The 21677-nt window shown below is 39.5% G+C and overlaps 1 protein-coding gene across 1 annotated transcript in view; it reads left to right on the top strand.

The window, feature by feature from the left end:
• HSPA4 (heat shock protein family A (Hsp70) member 4) overlaps positions 1-21677 on the top strand; it is a 164230-nt gene that overhangs the window by 56561 nt on the left and 85992 nt on the right. Inside the window, exons 12-15 of the mRNA XM_053717170.1 lie at positions 1012-1193; positions 1413-1499; positions 2022-2174; positions 18649-18774. Coding sequence (XP_053573145.1) covers positions 1012-1193; positions 1413-1499; positions 2022-2174; positions 18649-18774 — 548 coding nt within the window. The remainder of the gene's footprint in view (positions 1-1011; positions 1194-1412; positions 1500-2021; positions 2175-18648; positions 18775-21677) is intronic.

Here is a 21677-nt window from a genome sequence, read left to right as displayed (position 1 = left end):
GATGTTTTCTCTGTTTTTCAGTGAATACGGCTGTTTGATCCCTTAGGGGTTTGTTGTTTGGAGACGGTCAGCCGGTAGACGGTGTCGCTTGGAGGCTGTTGGCTCAGTCGAGTCTAGTTCCTGCAGTCTCTAGCAAGGCTTATGGTCGATCTGTGTCCTTGGGATTTTTCTTTTCTTCAAATTTTTCTCAGCTTCAGACGAAGCTGGGGTTCTGGTGTAAGGGTTTTAGGCCTGGTGCCCTCAGAATGGGCCACCTTTTGTACCCTGCCGTTTTAGCATTCAGTGTCCTCTATAGCTTGGGTATTTTCCCTAAAGTAATGAATGCAGCTGTGGACTCTCCGTTTATGAAGAAAAACATAAATTCTGCTTGCCTGATAATTTCTATTTCTAAAGACTGAAAGAGTCCACAGCTCCCCGTCCGTAATTTTTCTGAGGGGCGTCCTGGCACCTTTTCACCCTGTGCTTCTTCTACTGTTCCTTGGCAGAATGACTGGGGGGAAGTGGGAGAGGTATTTAAGCCTTTTGCTGGGGTGTCTTTGCCTCCTCTTGGTGATCTGGTTCTGAATTCCCAAAAGTAATGAAACAGCTGTGGACTCTTTCCGTTTGAAGAAAAAGGAAATTCAGGTAAGCATAATTTCTGGGGGGGTTTTTGGCCAAGCTCTCCTCATTCTCCACTATATTTATGAAACTTTTTGAGTGCAACTTTTACACTAATCCCACTCTGTGCTCATATTGTGGATGCTACAAGGATCCTTTGTATGGAAGCTGGGTAAAGTAGGGCCATCTTTAGGCAGATATTTTGCATGCAATATTCCTGACCTGTTCTTGTCTGCTTACCGAGGATTTCTTGTGTGTTCAAATGAGCCTACCGTTTGCAATGGTCACAATCTAAATAACCATAATATATAAAACAGGAAATACTCTTGTTTCAGGGCCTGTTTTTGTAGAAATTATTTTAACAGTAAGTGCTAAAAATTGTTCTCATGTCTATTTATGTCCTGGTACTACTAGGCCAATTCCACGTTCAGAAGGTAGTTCCTCAGGCTGATGGCTCCAGTTCTAAGGTGAAGGTGAAAGTGCGTGTAAATGTTCATGGGATTTTTAGTGTTTCCAGTGCATCTCTTGTCGAAATCCTTAAAACAGAGGATGGTGAGGAACCAATGGAAACAGACCAGCTTGCAAAGGAGGAGGATGTAGGTGGCTTCTTTCTACTCTTTGCATACTTGTAATGTCCCTGTAAAATGCTGTCTATTTATTTAGCACCTCTAATAGATGCACATATATACTTGCTGCATCCGTAGGATTAGTTAGGAGGCATGATATCTTGCACCGTTATTTAGTTTGAGCACTAGGTAGCTATGTAGTCCTAAAATGCATGTTTTTCACATCCTAATCCACATCTCTATTGGCAGAAAATGCAAGTTGATCAAGAAGAGCCTAAACCAGAAGAAACTACACAAACACAAGCAGAAAACAAGACTAATCCTGATGAAATGGAGGTGCTTACTAAAGTGTTTTTTTTTTTTGTTTTTTTTTGCTTAACTAAATACAAGGCTAGGTTCATAATCTGGCTAGAGACCAGTATAAATAGCTTCTAATAATGAATTATCAATAAAATGCATGTTGGTTGCTTTTGTAGTGATAAATTACATCATGTGCGTAGTAACATCAGGGTGATGTGAGGCCACTCTCCATTCCTTTATACTTGGAATCAATAGCCAAAACCATTTCTTTCAATCTTATATAGAAAAGGAGTCCAAAACGGTTCTTTAGAAGTGCAGAGGGCAAATATGGCTCACAATGAGTTAACTGGATTCATTGTACTTTACCTCTGTTGGACAGCTTTAAGAGCTGTACTTTTTGTATACACTGCATATGTAAGGTGTAGTTTTACTAGAAATATTAGTATCAGTGCACAGGATGTTTTAAGGAAACTCGTGTAGATTATGTGAATAGTTTCTGTATTTCTGGATATAATTACTTTATTAAGGTATTGATTTGTATCTTCTCTTCATTGTTAGACATCTCAAACTGCACCCAAGGAAAAGAAGACTGATCAGCCTCCTCAAGCAAAGAAAGCCAAAGTAAAGACCAGCACAGTCGAGCTGCCTGTTGACCATTATCCACCGTGGCAGATAGGAAGAGATATGCTGAACTTATTTGTTGAGAATGAGGTATGCAACCACTGTATGTGCACCACTCCCCCTGCCCCCCCCCCCCCAATTAAAAATGGTGGCCCAATTTTTTTTTTTATTCAGCTATGTGAGTTGGCTAAATTATCTGCATTTAGTAAGATCTATGATTTAAAACTTTCAAGAGGTCCCCAATGGGAATGAGTTAGTGTCATGTTGCTGACAGAAAGCAGGTTTTGAATGTTAAATACTTTTAAAATGGTCCTTTGTTTTGGACCTAGGGGCTGAAAACACATTCCACTAATTAGTGACTGCATATCTGAGGCAGAGATTGTTCTTGTAAAGACACAATATGTTACATATTATAAGCTATCAGGATGATTTCTAAAGAAGTTGACTTGTTCATGTGGTGTGTGTATATGTATGCATGCATGCATGCATACATACATACATTTATTTATTTCATGTAATTGGCAAGAGTCCATGAGCTAGTGACGTATGGGATATACATTCCTACCAGGAGGGGGGCAAAGTTTCCCAAACCTCAAATGCCTATAAATACACTTCCCACAACTCAGTTTTACAAACTTTGCCTCCTATGGAGGTGGTGAAGTAAGACGATATACTCTTATATACCATTACCTCTGCTGATAGCCAAACCAGTACTGAAAACTATCTGCTATATGTGGATGGGTGTCTAAGTTTTTTAAAAATATTTATTTTACTTATATTTGCCATGAGTCAGGTCTATGTACATTTCCCTTTGCAGTCTTAACAGTTTCAGTATAGGAATCATGTTGGGAAGTTTATTTAAATTTTTTCCTTACCTGGGGTTGTCTTTTTCTAATTTGACTTGTTTTTCATTTTTTTTCGCGGGCAATTCTAGGCTCGCAAGGACGCAAAATACTGTTTTTTTTGGGGGGTTTTTTATGGCGGCATTCTTGGCGCAAAACTTTTTTGGCACGAAGTTGCCCCTTTGATGGTGCAAATTTCCTCCGTCTTAGTTGACGCTAGTTGTTTTGGCGCGAAATCACGTTTGTTATGACGCGAGTTGTCATTTTCTGGTGTTGGTTTTGCGGCAAAAATTTTTAACTTTTTTTTTTTGTATAATGCATCATTCTTGGCGCCAAATTTTAGTTATTTTACCCCTCTGCCTCTATTGCTCGCTGTTTTCATGAATTTTTAAAGCTATTATGCCTGCTTTTTGATTTTTTTTTTGTTTTTAAATCTACTGAAACTGTTACATTGTGGAAATTGAATATTTTGCCTAATGTTATTTTTCTTTTTCTCTTACATTTTGCGAGATGTCTCATTCTGATCCGGACTCGGATGTTACTGTAGAAACTGATGCCCTGAAACACTATTCTACAAAGCTAAGTGTGTTCTTTTCATTATTAAGCTGTTATTTCTTCAGCTCAATTATGTGGCATTTATTTATTATATTTTATGCTAATAATGTTTCTACATGTACAATGACATATACTGTTACTTACTGAGTTCATGTACTTGATTTCATTTGCAAACAACCTTTTATGATAAAAGAAATAACGTGATATGACTGCTATTATTCCTTTAAATAAACTTACGCGGTCTTTTCAAAATTAAGAGTTAATTAATTTTGTTCTGACCGACAGCATTCTTAAGTTTATTCCACTGATGAAGGTTTTCTTTGGTTTAAAGGATCCTGTTTCAGAGACCGTTTTGTTTTAGCTTTTAGGAGCCTAGTCCACCTATTAACTGTTATTTTAAAATATGGATTTTAAGATTTTAATTTTGCTCCTGAGGTTTTTTCCTATTCAAGATACTATCTGTATTATTTTCTAAAGAATGGTTTATCCTGATAGAAGAGCATATTCACGTACTGTTTATATTTTTAGCTCAGCCTTATCTGTGACTGACATTACTGGGGGTTTTTTCAACCTTTTTGTTGTTGAACAGTTAGCATAAGCAGTTTTAGATTCTCAAGTATATAACTCTGTTTATTTACTTCTGATGTATTCATTTTATTATGTTTACTATATCTATTATTTCAAATATTTTTTATTATCTCTAGCTTGTTAGAATAATAATTTTGTTTGATTTCTATTATCTCCACTATTTGGAGGTTTAGAGTTTGTTTTTTCTGCCCTACTTTTAGTCCGGTGATGTAGATCAGTTCGTAAATGTCCTGACTACAAACGCTTGTTCTAGATTCAAGGGTCATAGATTCATATCCCGGCAGGGTTAATACAGCCCTTCTGCCTTTTGAGGTCAATTTATTGTGTACCATTTATTTGGGTAATAACTGTTATCAGCTACTAATTTGGTTAACTCAGAGTGTAAGCACTGAAAATCGTTTTTTTTTTTTTTTTAATCCTTCTGGGAGATAAACGCTATATAGTTTAGGGATGCACCGAAATGAAAATTCTGGACCGAAACCGAAAATTCAGGATGCCCTTGGCCGAAAACCGAAACCGAAAATGACCTTTTTCCCAAATGATTTTAAAATAGGTTTTTTCTATAATTGTATTAATAATATTAGACTTTTTAATGAATTTAATTACTCTAAAATGAAAAACTACAAGCCATTAAAATAAATAACCACACTTTTATTGAAAGTAACTCACCAAAATTAGACAGAAAATAAACTTAATAAACCAATATAAATAAAAATCTGTTAAATCTGTTTCCATTATATAGGACTGAATGAAGAATAATTGTTGATATTAAATAGTGCTCCAGAAATGGGTTGGCTTCTAAGCTTACATTCCAACTTTTTAAAATAAAAATACCAAGAGAACCAAGAAAAAATTAATAGAAGTAAATTAGAAAGTTGTTTAAAAAGACATGCTCTATCTAAATTATGAAAGAAAATTTTTGGGTTACCTATCCATTTAAACAAATCTCTGTATAAGACTCTTCTAAGTTTGCTATTGATATTTGTTTGTTGGAAGCTCATCTTTTACTGACAGTTCTCTGTATAAGGCTATTCAGTTACTAGCACCTCTCTGTATAAAGCTCTCCTGTTACTTAACTTCTCTCTTTATAAGGCTCTTGTTACTAGCATCTCTCTGTATAAACCTCTTCTGTTACTAACATCTCTCTTTATAAGGCTCTTGTTACTAACAGCTCTCTGTATAAACCTCTTTTGTTACTGACATCTCTCTGTATAAGACTTCTGTTACTGACATCTCTCTGTATAAGGCACATCTGTTACTGACAGCACTTTGTATAAGGCTCTTCTGATACTGGCTGCTCTCTGTTTAAAGCACTTATGTTACTGTCTTCTCTCTGTATAAAACACTTGTGTAAATTACAACTCTCTGTATAAGCCTCTTCTGTGAATGACAGCTCTCTGTATAATGCACTGGTGCTTATTACAGCTCTCTCTATTAATAGTGTACCTTAGTGCTTTATACAGAGAGATGTGATTCACATAAGTGTCTTATACAGAGAGCTGTCATTCATAGTACACATAGCTGTAATTCACAGAAATGCCTTATACAGAGAGCAGCCAGTAACATAAGTACCTTATATAGAGAGAATCCAGAAACAGAAGTTCATTATACAGGGAGCAGACAGTAACAGAAGAGCCTTATACAACAAAGTGGTGTCAGTAACAGATGTGCCTTATACAGAGAGCTTTTAGTAATGTAAGATCATTATACAGAGAGATGTTATTAGTAATAGAAGTGCATTATTCAGAGAGCTGTCAGTCACATGAGTGCCTTATAGAAAAGAGAGAGCTGTAATAAGCAGCAGTGCATTATACAGAGAGCTGTCATTCATAGAAGAGGCTTATACAGAGCTGTAATTTACAGAAGTGTTTTATAGAGAGAAGACAGTAACATAAGTGCTTTATACAGAGAGTTGTCATTCACATATGTGAGTGGCAGCTCTCTGTTTAAGGCACTTATGTAAATGACAGTTCTAATAGTTTAACATTTGCTAAATACTTGTGCTCTATAACAAAACATAAAAAATAGTAAATCCTTAAAAGCAGCATTAGTAAATATATTTTAACTTCACCCATGTCAGCTGACTAAAATTAAATCAGGAAGGTGTTCCACGTATGCTATTATCCTGCCTATGGGACTTTGATTGAGGACTAGAGTATTGCAGTTTTTGCTGCCTAAGGGTTAACTGCTGCTGCTTAGTAAGGAGGAAGAGTTTAACCTGCTGTTAGTGTGGAGGAAGAGTTGCTCCGGTTCAGCAGTTCAGCTCCCTTAGAGACAACGGAGGTTTGATTTACAGCTTTGTAGTGCCTGGAGATAGAGGGGGGTTGCTAAGTTTTAGGCTGCTGTAAATCAAACCTTCATTGTCTCTAACAGAGCTGAACCTGCACCGGAGCAACTCTTCCTCCTCACTAAGGTCAGCAGCACTAAATCGGCAAAATAGTTACCGGAGCCTTTCAGGAAGTGCACGCACTGCAGATTCTTCTGAAACAAACTCCTCTAGATAGGAAGGGAGGGAGGAGGCTGTGCTGTTCATGCGTGAGTGGCATTGTGGGAAATGTAGTTTAGTAACCTAATGGCCTAGAAAGCCTCTAGTTACACCGGTCTAAATTTAGGTGTGGGTGGATGCGGTTAGCGGCGGCCAGCAAGTGTAAGTGTGGCACAAATGTAACATGCAATTTTCGGACAGCTTGCCTCTCTTTCGGCCGAAATAGGATAGGCCCATTTTCGGCCGAAAATTTCGGTTGCCGAAATTTCGGTGCATCCCTAATATAGTTACTAGTTATTAGGCACAACATAGTGCTATCTTATCGCAGGAAACTGCAGCCTGCTGGTAGAAAGAACAGGCAGGTCCGTTGTGTAGAGAATCTTCTTCAACCTTTCTTCTGTTATGTGTGATCAGTCCACGGGTCATCATTACTTCTGGGATATAACTCCTCCCCAACAGGAAATGCAAGAGGATTCACCCAGCAGAGCTGCATATAGCTCCTCCCCTCTACGTCAGTCCCAGTCATTCTCTTGCACCCAACGACTAGATAGGATGTGTGAGAGGACTATGGTGATTATACTTAGTTTTTATGACTTCAATCAAAAGTTTGTTATTTTACAATAGCACCGGAGCGTGTTATTACTTCTCTGGCAGAGTTTGAAGAAGAATCTACCAGAGTTTTTTACTATGATTTTAACCGGAGTAGTTAAGATCATATTGCTGTTCTCGGCCATCTGAGGGAGGTAAAAGCTTCAGATCAGGGGACAGCGGGCAGATGAATCTGCATTGAGGTATGTAGCAGTTTTTATTTTCTGAATGGAATTGATGAGAAAATCCTGCCATACCGTTATAATGACATGTATGTATACACTTCAGTATTCTGGGGATGGTATTTCACCGGAACTACTCTGGTAAAGGTCACTAATCCTTTTAATAAGTATTTATCATGTTAAACGTTTTTGCTGGAATGTAGAATCGTTTACATTGCTGAGGTACTGAGTGAATAAATATCTGGGCATTATTTTCCACTTGGCAGTTGTTTGCTTTTAATTGTGACAGTTTCGTTTCTCTTCACTGCTGTGTATGAGAGGGAGGGGCCGTTTTTGGCGCTCTTTGCTACGCATCAAAAATTTCCAGTCAGCTACTCTTATATTCCTGCATGATCCGGTTCATCTCTGACAGATCTCAGGGGTCTTCAAACTTCTTTGGAGGGAGGTATATTCTCTCAGCAGAGCTGTGAGAATTTTATATTGACTGTGAATAATCTGTAATTTTTATGTCAAATTTAATTATTGTTATTTTACTAATGGGAACAAACCTTTGCTAAAAGTTGTGTTGTTTTAAAGTTTGATGCTATAACTGTTTTTCAGTTCATTATCTCAACTGTCATTTAATCGTTTAGTACCTCTTTGAGGCACAGTACGTTTTTGCTAAAAAAGATTATAACCAGGTTGCAAGTTATTGCTAGTGTGTTAAACATGTCTGACTCAGAGGAAGATATCTGTGTCATTTGTTCCAATGCCAAGGTGGAGCCCAATAGAAATTTATGTACTAACTGTATTGATGCTACTTTAAATAAAAGTCAATCTGTACAATGTGAACAAATTTCACCAAACTGCGAGGGGAGAGTTATGCCGACTAACTCGCCTCACGCGGCAGTACCTGCATCTCCCGCCCGGGAGGTGCGTGATATTATGGCGCCTAGTACATCTGGGCGGCCATTACAGATAACATTACATGATATGGCTACTGTTATGACTGAAGTTTTGTCTAAATTACCAGAACTAAGAGGCAAGCGTGATCACTCTGGGGTGAGAACAGAGTGCGCTGACAATACTAGGGCCATGTCTGATACTGCGTCACAGCTTGCAGAGCATGAGGACGGAGAGCTTCATTCTGTGGGTGACGGTTCTGATCCAAACAGATTGGATTCAGATATTTCAAATTTTAAATTTAAATTGGAGAACCTCCGTGTATTACTAGGGGAGGTCTTAGCAGCTCTCAATGATTGTAACACCGTTGCAATACCAGAGAAACTGTGTAGGTTGGATAAATACTTTGCGGTACCGGCGAGTACTGACGTTTTTCCTATACCTAAGAGATTAACTGAAATTGTTACTAAGGAGTGGGATAGACCCGGTGTGCCGTTCTCACCCCCTCCAATATTTAGAAAGATGTTTCCAATAGACGCCACCACTCGGGACTTATGGCAAACGGTCCCTAAGGTGGAGGGAGCAGTTTCTACTTTAGCTAAGCGTACCACTATCCCGGTGGAGGATAGCTGTGCTTTTTCAGATCCAATGGATAAAAAATTAGAGGGTTACCTTAAGAAAATGTTTGTTCAACAAGGTTTTATATTGCAACCCCTTGCATGTATCGCGCCGATTACGGCTGCGGCAGCATTTTGGATTGAGTCTCTGGAAGAGAACCTTAGTTCATCTACGCTAGACGACATTACGGACAGGCTTAGAGTCCTTAAACTAGCTAATTCATTCATTTCGGAGGCCGTAGTACATTTACCAAACTTACGGCTAAGAACTCAGGATTCGCCATACAGGCACGTAGGGCGCTGTGGCTAAAATCCTGGTCAGCTGATGTTACTTCTAAGTCCAAATTACTTAATATACCTTTCAAGGGGCAGTCTTTATTTGGGCCCGGTTTGAAAGAAATTATCGCTGACATTACAGGAGGTAAGGGCCACGCCCTACCTCAAGACAAAGCTAAGGCTAGACAGTCTAATTTTCGTCCCTTTCGGAATTTCAAAACAGGAGCAGCATCAACCTCCACTGCACCAAAACAGGAAGGAGCTGTTGCTCGTTACAGGCAAGGCTGGAAGCCTAACCAGTCCTGGAACAAGGGCAAACAGGCCAGGAAACCTGCTGCTGCCCCAAAGACAGCATGAACCGAGAGCCCCCGATCCGGGACCGGATCTAGTGGGGGGCAGACTTTCTCTCTTCGCCCAGGCCTGGGCAAGAGATGTTCAGGATCCCTGGGCGCTAGAGATCATATCTCAGGGATACCTTCTAGACTTCAAATTATCTCCCCCAAGAGGGAGATTTCATCTGTCAAGGTTGTCAACAAACCAGATAAAGAAAGAAGCGTTTCTACGCTGTGTACAAGATCTGTTGTTAATGGGAGTGATCCATCCGGTTCCGCGGTCGGAACAAGGACAAGGGTTCTACTCAAACCTGTTTGTGGTTCCCAAAAAAGAGGGAACTTTCAGGCCAATCTTAGATTTAAAGATTCTAAACAAATTCCTAAGAGTTCCATCGTTCAAAATGGAAACTATTCGGACAATCTTACCCATGATCCAAAAGGGTCAGTACATGTCCACAGTGGATTTAAAAGATGCTTACCTTCACATACCGATTCACAAAGATCATTACCGGTATCTACGGTTTGCCTTCCTAGACAGGCACTACCAGTTTGTAGCTCTTCCATTCGGATTGGCTACGGCCCCAAGAATCTTCACAAAGGTTCTGGGTGCCCTTCTGGCGGTACTAAGACCGCGAGGGATTTCGGTAGCTCCGTACCTAGACGACATTCTAATACAAGCTTCAAGCTTTCAAACTGCCAAGTCTCATACAGAGTTAGTTCTGGCATTTCTAAGGTCGCATGGATGGAAAGTGAACGAAAAGAAGAGTTCTCTTTTTCCTCTCACAAGAGTTCCATTCTTAGGGACTCTTATAGATTCTGTAGAAATGAAGATTTACCTGACAGAAGACAGGTTAACAAAGCTTCAAGATGCATGCCGTGTCCTTCATTCCATTCAACACCCGTCAGTAGCTCAATGCATGGAGGTGATCGGCTTAATGGTAGCGGCAATGGACATAGTACCTTTTGCACGCCTACACCTCAGACCACTGCAATTGTGCATGCTAAGTCAGTGGAATGGGGATTACTCAGATTTGTCCCCTACTCTGAATCTGAATCAAGAGACCAGAAATTCTCTTCTATGGTGGCTTTATCGGCCACACCTGTCCAGGGGGATGCCATTCAGCAGGCCAGACTGGACAATTGTAACAACAGACGCCAGCCTACTAGGTTGGGGCGCTGTCTGGAATTCTCTGAAGGCTCAGGGATTATGGAATCAGGAGGAGAGTCTCCTTCCAATAAACATTCTGGAATTGAGAGCAGTTCTCAATGCCCTTCTGGCTTGGCCCCAATTAACAACTCGGGGGTTCATCAGGTTTCAGTCGGACAATATCACGACTGTAGCTTACATCAACCATCAGGGAGGGACAAGAAGCTCCCTAGCAATGATGGAAGTATCAAAGATAATTCGCTGGGCAGAGTCTCACTCTTGCCACCTATCAGCAATCCACATCCCGGGAGTGGAGAACTGGGAGGCGGATTTCTTGAGTCGCCAGACTTTTCATCCGGGAGAGTGGGAACTTCATCCGGAGGTCTTTGCCCAAATACTTCGACGTTGGGGCAAACCAGAGATAGATCTCATGGCGTCTCGCCAGAACGCCAAACTTCCTCACTACGGGTCCAGATCCAGGGATCCGGGAGCGGTTCTGATAGATGCTTTGACAGCACCTTGGAAATTCGGGATGGCTTATGTGTTTCCACCCTTCCCGCTGCTTCCTCGATTGATTGCCAAAATCAAACAGGAGAGAGCATCAGTGATTCTAATAGCGCCTGCATGGCCACGCAGGACTTGGTATGCAGATCTAGTGGACATGTCATCCTGTCCGCCTTGGTCTCTACCTCTAAGACAGGACCTTCTGATACAGGGTCCATTCAAACATCAAAATCTAACTTCTCTGAAACTGACTGCTTGGAAATTGAACGTTTGATTTTATCAAAACGTGGTTTTTCTGAGTCGGTTATTGATACCCTGATACAGGCTAGGAAGCCGGTTACCAGAAAGATTTACCATAAAATATGGCGTAAATACCTATACTGGTGCGAATCCAAACGTTACTCCTGGAGTAAGGTTAGGATCCCTAGGATATTGTCCTTTCTACAAGAAGGTTTAGAAAAGGGTTTATCAGCTAGTTCATTAAAGGGACAGATTTCAGCTCTGTCCATCTTGTTACACAGGCGTCTGTCAGAAAATCCAGACGTCCAGGCCTTTTGTCAGGCTTTAGCTAGGATCAAGCCTGTGTTTAAAGCTGTTGCTCCGCCATGGAGTTTAAACTTAGTTCTTAACGTTTTACAGGGTGTTCCGTTTGAACCCCTTCATTCCATTGATATAAAATTGTTATCTTGGAAAGTTCTGTTTTTAATGGCTATTTCCTCGGCTCGAAGAGTCTCTGAGTTATCAGCATTACATTGTGATTCTCCTTATCTGATTTTTCACTCAGACAAGGTAGTTCTGCGTACTAAACCTGGGTTCTTACCTAAGGTAGTCACTAACAGGAATATCAATCAAGAGATTGTTGTTCCATCCTTGTGTCCAAATCCTTCTTCAAAGAAGGAACGTCTTCTACACAATCTGGATGTAGTTCGTGCCCTCAAGTTCTACTTGCAGGCAACTAAAGATTTTCGCCAAACTTCTTCCCTGTTTGTCGTTTATTCTGGACAGAGGAGAGGTCAAAAAGCTTCTGCTACCTCTCTCTCTTTTTGGCTTCGTAGCATAATACGTTTAGCCTATGAGACTGCTGGACAGCAGCCTCCTGAAAGAATTACAGCTCACTCCACTAGAGCTGTGGCTTCCACTTGGGCCTTTAAGAATGAGGCCTCTGTTGAACAGATTTGCAAGGCTGCAACTTGGTCTTCGCTTCATACTTTTTCCAAATTTTACAAATTTGACACTTTTGCTTCTTCGGAGGCTATTTTTGGGAGAAAGGTTCTTCAGGCAGTGGTTCCTTCTGTATAATGAGCCTGCCTATCCCTCCCGTCATCCGTGTACTTTTGCTTTGGTATTGGTATCCCAGAAGTAATGATGACCCGTGGACTGATCACACATAACAGAAGAAAACATAATTTATGCTTACCTGATAAATTCCTTTCTTCTGTTGTGTGATCAGTCCACGGCCCGCCCTGTTTTTAAGGCAGGTAAATATCTTTTAAATTATACTCCAGTCACCACTTCACCCTTGGTTACTCCTTTCTCGTTGATTCTTGGTCGAATGACTGGGACTGACGTAGAGGGGAGGAGCTATATGCAGCTCTGCTGGGTGAATCCTCTTGCATTTCCTGTTGGGGAGGAGTTATATCCCAGAAGTAATGATGACCCGTGGACTGATCACACAACAGAAGAAAGGAATTTATCAGGTAAGCATAAATTATGTTTTTTTTTGTTTTTTTTTTTCTCTCTCTGATTGGCCAGCTCAGTGATTTCAAATTGACAACCGGCACACAAACATTTTTAGTGCAGTACTGTGCAATTATTGGCTGCTCCTGATATTGATACTTAGATGCAATATTTTTTTTTTTTTACTTTGACCCGCCAGAACAGGAGGAGGAGTTGCTTTCTCTCACTCTCTGTGACTGTCTGCGAGGTAAGTGTACCGCAACTGCAAGCTTTCTATCACTACAGCTCCTGTTTGAAATTCCCTTCCCTGTATCGCTGTTGGCTTATCGTGTGCAGGAGGTGGTGAGCAGTGCACTAATTGGGTATTATTGTTTAAATGTGTAATTACATTTTCACTTTCCATATATTGGACATACAATATAATCTGACTTTTGGTTCATACGTTCTACATGTGTGTAAGGAAGTTGAATCATTTCCAAATTCTGGTTTTCATTTCTGGCTTTTCATGAATGTGGCAAGTACCCTTTTTATACCACGTTGTAAACCCAGTGTTCTTAATGAATAGTTTACTTGAATCCCCTAAAATCCTCCGTTCTGTTAGACTTCTTGCCATACATTGTAAATCTTTCTTTTCATGACTGCACCACAGAGTGAGTTTAAATTGAGAAACAACATTTGGTTTGAATTTATAACCTAATAAAAATGTATTCTTATTGAGTGGCTAGACTTTTTGCTAATATTTTTAGGGCACATTTGTGAGATTTTAGCTTTGTTTTATTAATGCAATGATGACCTTGTATCTTAACACATGTTTTTCTAAAGAGTCAACATGTCATTTTGTTATTGTCGCCGCTGTTCCAAACTCTGTTTTGAATGCACGCAGTATATGTGACACTGAGAAGTGCCTCCCTTTTATCCCCAGCTTCTTAATAATTATATATGTTAACTATGTGCCTGCCTTCCCAGTACAGTACGGTTTAAATAAATTGTATTGGGCTGTCACTTTATGTACACAGTAATCAGTATGATGGTATATGTGAAAGTTATATTTATATAATATATTAGAGGTGGTATGTGTGAGTTCAGGGTGATATAGATATGCATGATAAAGAGACCAGTGTGATATTGATATGCAGGGGGTATACAACCTGGATAGTTCTTGAAAAACTATTTGAAAAAAATAGGGGGTATACATGGAGAGACGAGGGTGATACTGATATGCGGGGGGGGGGGTATGCAGGAAGAGACCAGGGTGATATTAATATGCAGTGGCGGGTATGCAGGAAGAGAACAGGGTGATACTGATATGCATGAGGGGGGGTATGCTTGAAGAGACCAGGGTGATATTGATATGCAGGGGGGGGTATGCATGAAGAGACCAGGGTGATATTGATATGCAGGGGGAGGGGTATGCATGAAGAGACCAGGGTGATATTGATATGCAGGGGGAGGGGTATGCATGAAGAGACCAGGGTGATATTGATATGCAGGGGGGGGTATGCATGAATAGACCATGGTGATATTGATATGCAGTGGGGGGTATGCATGAAGAGACCATGGTGATATTGATATGCAGGGGGGGTTATGCATGAAGAGACCATGGTGATATTGATATGCAGGGGGGAGGTATGCATGAAGAGACCATGGTGATATTGATATGCAGGGGGGAGGTATGCATGAAGAGACCATGGTGATATTGATATGCAGGGGGGGTATGCATGAAGAGACCAGGGTGATATTGATATGCAGGGGGGGGGTATGCATGAAGAGACCAGGGTGATATTGATATGCAGGGGGGGGTATGCATGAAGAGACCATGGTGATATTGATATGCAGGGGGGGTATGCATGAAGAGACCAGGGTGATATTGATATGCAGGGTGGGGTATGCTTGAAGAGACCAGGGTGATATTGGTATGCAGGGGGGCTATGCATGAAGAGACCATGGTGATATTGGTATGCAGGGGAGCTATGCATGAAGAGACCATGGTGATATTGATATGCAGGGGGGGTATGCATGAAGAGACCAGGGTGATATTGATATGCAGGGGGGGTATGCATGAAGAGACCAGGGTGATATTGATATGCAGGGGGGGGTATGCATGAAGAGACCATGGTGATATTGATATGCAGGGGGGGGGTATGCATGAAGAGACCAGGGTGATATTGATATGCAGGGTGGGGTATGCTTGAAGAGACCAGGGTGATATTGGTATGCAGGGGGGCTATGCATGAAGAGACCATGGTGATATTGGTATGCAGGGGAGCTATGCATGAAGAGACCATGGTGATATTGATATGCAGGGGGGGGTATGCATGAAGAGACTATGGTGATATTGATATGCAGGGGGGTTATGCATGAAGAGACCATGGTGTTATTGATATGCAGGGGGGGTTATGCATGAAGAGACCATGGTGATATTGATATGCAGGGGGGTATGCATGAAGAGACCAGGGTGATATTGATATGCAGGGGGGTATGCATGAAGAGACCAGGGTGATATTGATATGCAGGGTGGGGTATGCTTGAAGAGACCAGGGTGATACTGGTATGCAGGGGGTATGCATGATGAGACCATGGTGAGATTGATATGCAGGGGGGGTATGCATGAAGAGACCATGGTGATATTGATATGCAGGGGGGGGTATTCATGAAGAGACCATGGTGATATTGATATGCAGGGGGGTATGCATGAAGAGACCAGGGATACATTTTATTTATACATTTTACGATTTAAAACTGATTTTTATTTCAAAATGACCTGCAGAAAATATTTTGCTAAAAAATTATTAGTCTGCATGACGGTGCAGTTCTCAAACCAGTCCTTCTGGTGGGGGGGCAGATTAGTTTGTTTTTGGATGAACTCAATCCAAAATCTATATTATTCTTAAGGTTTGAATAGATTTTTAGAATGAGACCTTCTATGAGAAGAATCTTTCTTGGTACACTGATTTTTTAAAAAATTTTTTTTTTAAGGAGTGATTATACCAGTTCTTTAGAAGGAACAGAGATTGGGTTTCTAATCAATTCTATTCTTTGTCCCAAAGAAGGTTTATTCAGTCCAATCTTTCAAGTTGGCGTTTATAAGGACTATTATGCCTTTTTGTTCAGCAAGGTCATTTCATGTCCGCTCTATTTTACAGTCTATCCTCATATTTTATTTCATTCAGACCACTTGTGATTTCTGAGATTCTATTTTTTAGATGAGCTTTACCAATTTGTCGCTTTTCCATTTGGTCTAGCGACAGCTTTATGAATCTTTTCAAAGGTTCTGGGTGCCCTTCTTTCTGTAATAAGACAGTAGGGTATTGTGGTATTTGGATGGTATCTTGGTATTAGCTTAATCTTTTCTTTTATTGGAATCTCTCATGAATCAACTAGTTTTGTTTCTTCAAGACATGGTTAGAGGATTTAATTTACCTAAGAGTTTTGTGATTCCTCAGACAAGGGTCACCTTTTTTGGTTTCTAGATGGATTCTGTGTTCGTCTTTATCGGACAAAAGTCAATTGTAATTGGTGGTAGCCTGTCTAACTTACAGTCTAGTACATTCCTTTCTATGTGCATGGAAGTTTTAGGTCTCATAACTGCAGCATCAGGCGTGGTTCCCTTTGCTCGTTTTTCATCTGAGACCTCTTTTGCTTTGTTGATAGTCTTAAATCCTAACACTCAACTCCTCTCTGATTTGGTGATTAGACTATCATCGTTTTATTCATGGGGCCTCCTTTTGTTCATCCTTCCTGGACTGTATTCTTAATAAATGCAAGTCTTACCGGTTGGGGAGCTGTCTAAGGGTCTCTGACAGCACAAGGGGTTTGGAAACTTCAAGAGGCGAGATTTCCAATCGTTATTTTTAGAACTCTGTGCTATTTTCAGAGCTCTTTCAGGCTTGGCCTCTTTTAGGAGAGAACTTTTCATTTTGTTTTCAGACAGACAATATCACAATTGTGGCTTATGTCAATCATCAAATAGGGACTCGCAGTTCCTTAGCAATTAAGTATCTTGAATACGTTCTTAGATGGAATTCATCTCCTGTCTAATTTCTAAGATTTTTATCTCCGGTTTAGACATTTGGGAGGTGGATTATATCAGCCGTCAGTCTTTACATCCCGGAGAGTGGTATCTCTATACAGATGTGTGTTTTTCAATTTTTCAGGTCCAGGGATCCCCAGGTGGAAATGGTTGATGCATTAGCAGTGTCTTGGTTTTGCAACCTGACTACATCTTTCCGCCTCTGTTTTTTTTTCTTCCAAGGGTGATTTCAAAGATCATATTTCAACAGTCTCATGTGTTTGATAGCATCAGCATGGCCTCACAGGTTTGGTTTGTGGATTTTGTTTGGATGTCCAGTTGTCATCCTTGGCCCTTTCTCTTTGGCCAGCCCTCTTGTTTTAGGGGCTATTTTTCCATCGGGATTTCAAATTACTAATTTGATGGTTTGGAAATTGATTAGTGTTTAGTCATAGAGGTTTCTCTGACTTTGTTTTTATCACTATGTTGCAGGCTTATAAGTCTCTTTTATTTCATAGAAAGATTGTTTAAACTTCCTGATATTCATTTTTTTGTTCAGGCTTTGGTTGGTATCAAGCCTGTTCATTTATTGATTTCTCCTTTTTGGAGTCTTATTTGGTTTAAAGATTTGTAGGCTCTTTCTTTTGAGCCTATATTTTCTTTGACGATTATCTATTTTCTTGGAAAGTGTTGTTTCTTTTGACTCTCTTTTGCTACAAGAGTTTCTGATTTATCAGCTCTCTCGTGTGTCTCCTTATCTGATATGTTTTCAACTAGATTAGTAGTTTTGTTGACTTCTTTTTTTTCCTAAGGTTGTGAATTTGAACAACATTAGTAGAGAAATTGTTGTTCCTCCTTTGTGTCCTAATCCTAAAAGAATTATTTGATAGTTCTTTACATCCTTTGGATGTGGTAAGAGCTTTATAATTGTATATCAAAGTTACTAGGATTTCAGAAGACTTCTAGTCTATTTGTTCTTTTTCTGGTTCCAGAGAAGGTTAGAAAGCTTCTGCCATTTCTTTGGCATCCTCGTTAAAGCTTTTGTTTCTCAAGGCTTATTTGGAGGCAGGGCAGGCTCCGTCTCAGAGATTTACAGCTCATTCTACTAATTTCAGTCACCATTTCTTGAGCTTTTTCAGAATGAAGCTTCGGTTGATCAAATTTGCAAATCAGTAATTTGGTCTTCTTTGCATACTTTTATTGTTTTTACCATTTTAATATATTTTGCTTCCTCTGAAGCAGTCTTTGGTAGAAAAGTTCTTCAGGCAGCTGTCTCAGTTTGATTCTACTGCTTTTGATTTAAGTTTTTTTTTAAGTAAAACTTAATTATTGTGTGGATTTAATTTCACAGTGAAAATAGCTGTTGTTTTATCCCTCCTCTAGTGACTCTTCTGTGGACTTCCACATCTTTGGTATTTCTATCCCATACGTCACTAGCTCATGGACTCTTGACAATTACATGAAAGAAAACATAATTTATGTAAGAACTTACCTGATAAATTCATTTCTTTCATATTGGCAAGAGTCCATGAGGCCCGCCCTTTTTATGGTGGTTATAGTTTTTTTTTTTTTTTTTTTTTGTATTAAAGCACAATTATATTTCCAGTTCATCTTTTTGTATGCTTTTTTACTCCTTTTTGTCATCACCTCACTGCTTGGCTATTCGTTAAACTGAGTTGTGGGTGTGGTGGGAGGTGTATTTATAGGCATTTGAGATTTGGGAAACACTGCTCCCTCCTGGTAGGAATGTATATCCCATACGTCACTAGCTCATGGACTCTTGCCAATATGAAAGAAACGAATTTATCAGGAAAGTTCTTACATAAATTTATGTTTTGTCTAGAAGTTTCTATCTAAAACGTGGCTTACCTTTTCCCTAGGGCAAGATGATTATGCAGGACAAACTTGAGAAGGAGAGAAATGATGCCAAGAACGCAGTAGAAGAGTATGTGTATGAAATGAGGGATAAACTTTGTGGCATTTATGAGAAATTTGTGAACGAAGATGTAAGTATGTTTTCCTGTGTTTTTGTGCACATATTGGTAGTATTGATAATAATTTATCTTTTAGAAGTGTGATAACCTTTTTTTTTTCTATAGTTAACTTGTTTGTTAACCCCTTAGTGACAAGACCATTTTTCAATTTTCTTACCATTAAGGACCAGGGCTGTTTTTAAATTTCTGCGGTGTTTGAGTTTAGCTGTAATTTTCCTCTTACTCATTTACTGTACCCACACATATTATTATATACCATTTTTCTCACCATTAAATGGACTTTCTAAAGATACCATTATTTTCATCATATATATATATATATAATTTACTATAAAAAAAACATTTTTATAAAATATGTTTAACACTTTTTCTAAGTTTGACCTCCAAAATCTCTTGCATATCTACAACCACCAAAAAACACCTATGCTAAATAGTTTCTAAATGTTCCTTGCTCTTTTTTTTTTTTTTTTTTTTTGCAAGTTATGGGGCAATAAGTACAAGTAGAACTTTGCTATTTTCAAACCATTTTTTTTTTTTTTTTTTTTTTTTTTAAATTATCACTATCTGTCAGGAATTCCTGAATAACCCTGTGTGTGTATGTGTATATCTATATATCCGTATCAAGAAGGGCACTCTCAGGATTTGTAAATTCAAATACAATGACTTTATTCATACATCAACAAAGAATAGTCAACGTTTCGGCTCCTATCCGAGCCTTCATCAGGACATATTAAATCTAAAAAAAAACACATAAAAAACAAATTATAATAGACATTATGTGAGGACAAACAGAACTACCCATCACCAACCTTTATATACATAATCTAAAAACATCAGTTAAATTATTCATCCATACTACCCAGAGGGCGAATTTATAGGTACCGGCATATACTCATATGTGAGTGAACAATCACAAGTTCAAACATGTACCTACCCAGGTAACTTTTTAACAGACTAAAGCATCAGGGACCAACCAGACTTGACTTAAATTAAAAAAATGAATTCTGAAAATTCATAAGGCCCAAACTACAAACAGTTAACTCCCAACACTTAACAAAAGGCATATCCAAAATATAGCTACCCGGAGTGCCTTACTCAAAATGAAATGATGATCAGAAACGATGTGACAATTAAATCAAACTCACATAGGGATAAAACATAATACAGTCCAACCAAGTATAATGTATACAAGCAATTTGCTAACGCTCACGACTGCCTCCTCAGTGTAACTAGTTTACTACAGTGCACCGGCCATGTATCATAAAGATAGAATGTAATAAGAGCTGCACAGACTGCAATACTTAAATCTCATTATGTGTAATGCCTATGCAGCCATGGCTGCGTCCGCTCGTGTAACACCACCATTAGCAATCATAATCTATATTAATATGCATTATGCAATAAAACACACCTCACACCTGTTAGCTCTCTCAGTGGGGCTCAAGTATGGCGCCCCACTGTAGCGGCTAGAAATTACACTCATAAAGATCAAACCACCGTAAGTTGATAGAAACAAAATAACTTACTATAATGCATCCACAGCAATTGACATGTATCCAGAGGAAACGTGCACTGAAAAACAAACCATACCATAAACAACTACAAGTGGCGATAAGCCAAACATCAGCATGAATCAAATGTCACAAGCCTGTGGGGACACCATTCAAACCAGCACCTAAGACAGGCTTCTTAACCAGGCTGTATTGGCAAAAAGCTGCGAAGCATCGCAGCGAAAAACACCCAAGCCACATAGAGAGAGAATGCCACTAATGCATTATTTCTCTTACATTGGTGTATCCAGTCCACGGATTCATCTTTACTTGTGGGATATTCTCAATCCCTACAGGAAGTGGCAAAGAGAGCACACAGCAGAGCTGTCCATATAGCTCCCCTCAGGCTCCGCCCCCCCAGTCATTCTCTTTGCCGCTCTAACAAATAGCATCTCCACGGGAGTGTAAAGGGAATGTGGTGTTAGTTTGTAGTTTTTTTTACTTCTTCAATCAAAAGTTTATTTTAAAATAGTGCCGGTTTGTACTATTTACTCTGAGGCAGAAAATGATGAAGATTTCTGCTGAGAGGAAAATGATTTTAGCACCTTGTAACTAAAATCCATTGCTGTTCCACGCAGGACTGTTGAGTACAGGAAAACTTCAGTTGGGGGGAACAGTTTGCAGGCTTAACTGCTTTAAGGTATGTTTCAGTTATTCTTTCTAGTCAAGACTTAGTAATGCTAGAAGACTGACAGGAATCCCCATATGGGAAAGGTAAGCCATATTCTGAGACTTAGTATAGAAGGAAGGCTTATTGAAAGGGCTCAATACACTGGTGGACACTGTTAAGGGGCAATCGATTATTTTTTAAGATAATCTGACATTATACAAGTTTTATATTGCATTTAAAACACTTTTTGGGGTTTTATTCCGCATGGCATATATTTAGACACCTATTTTGGCTTGGGAAGGCCCCACAAACTCCTGAGGGAAGATGGAGGGGGCCTGAATTTCGCGCCTCAGTTGCGCAGTTGATTTTACAAACGGCTTCATGCAGATACATGTGAAGGGTCCAAAGATTACTTGAGGACTTCAGAGAGGCTTATTTTCGATCAAAACTAATCCCCAAGGAAGGTAGGACCACAGCAAAGGCTGTGGCATGGTTAATTGCTCTGGTTTGGGCAGTAGGGGGTTAATTGACTTGAAATTTGCTGTGCAATCATTTCAAAGCATTAGGATCATATGGTGAAAATTTCATAAAGATTGGATGATTTTTGGAGGTTTAGTAAAAAAGTGTGCGCTTTTTATTATTTAAAGGCACAGTACTGTTTTTTCAAAAATTGTATTTTACTGTATTTGAGTGCTGTCTAAGTCTGTTTAACATGTCTGAGCCTACAGATAGACCTTGTTCTATGTGTTTAAAAG

Source organism: Bombina bombina, chromosome 6 (assembly GCF_027579735.1).
Source record: "Bombina bombina isolate aBomBom1 chromosome 6, aBomBom1.pri, whole genome shotgun sequence".
NCBI lineage: Eukaryota > Metazoa > Chordata > Amphibia > Anura > Bombinatoridae > Bombina > Bombina bombina.
Note: the sequence above shows the minus strand (reverse complement) of the source record. Positions and strands in the feature narration are given on the sequence as shown.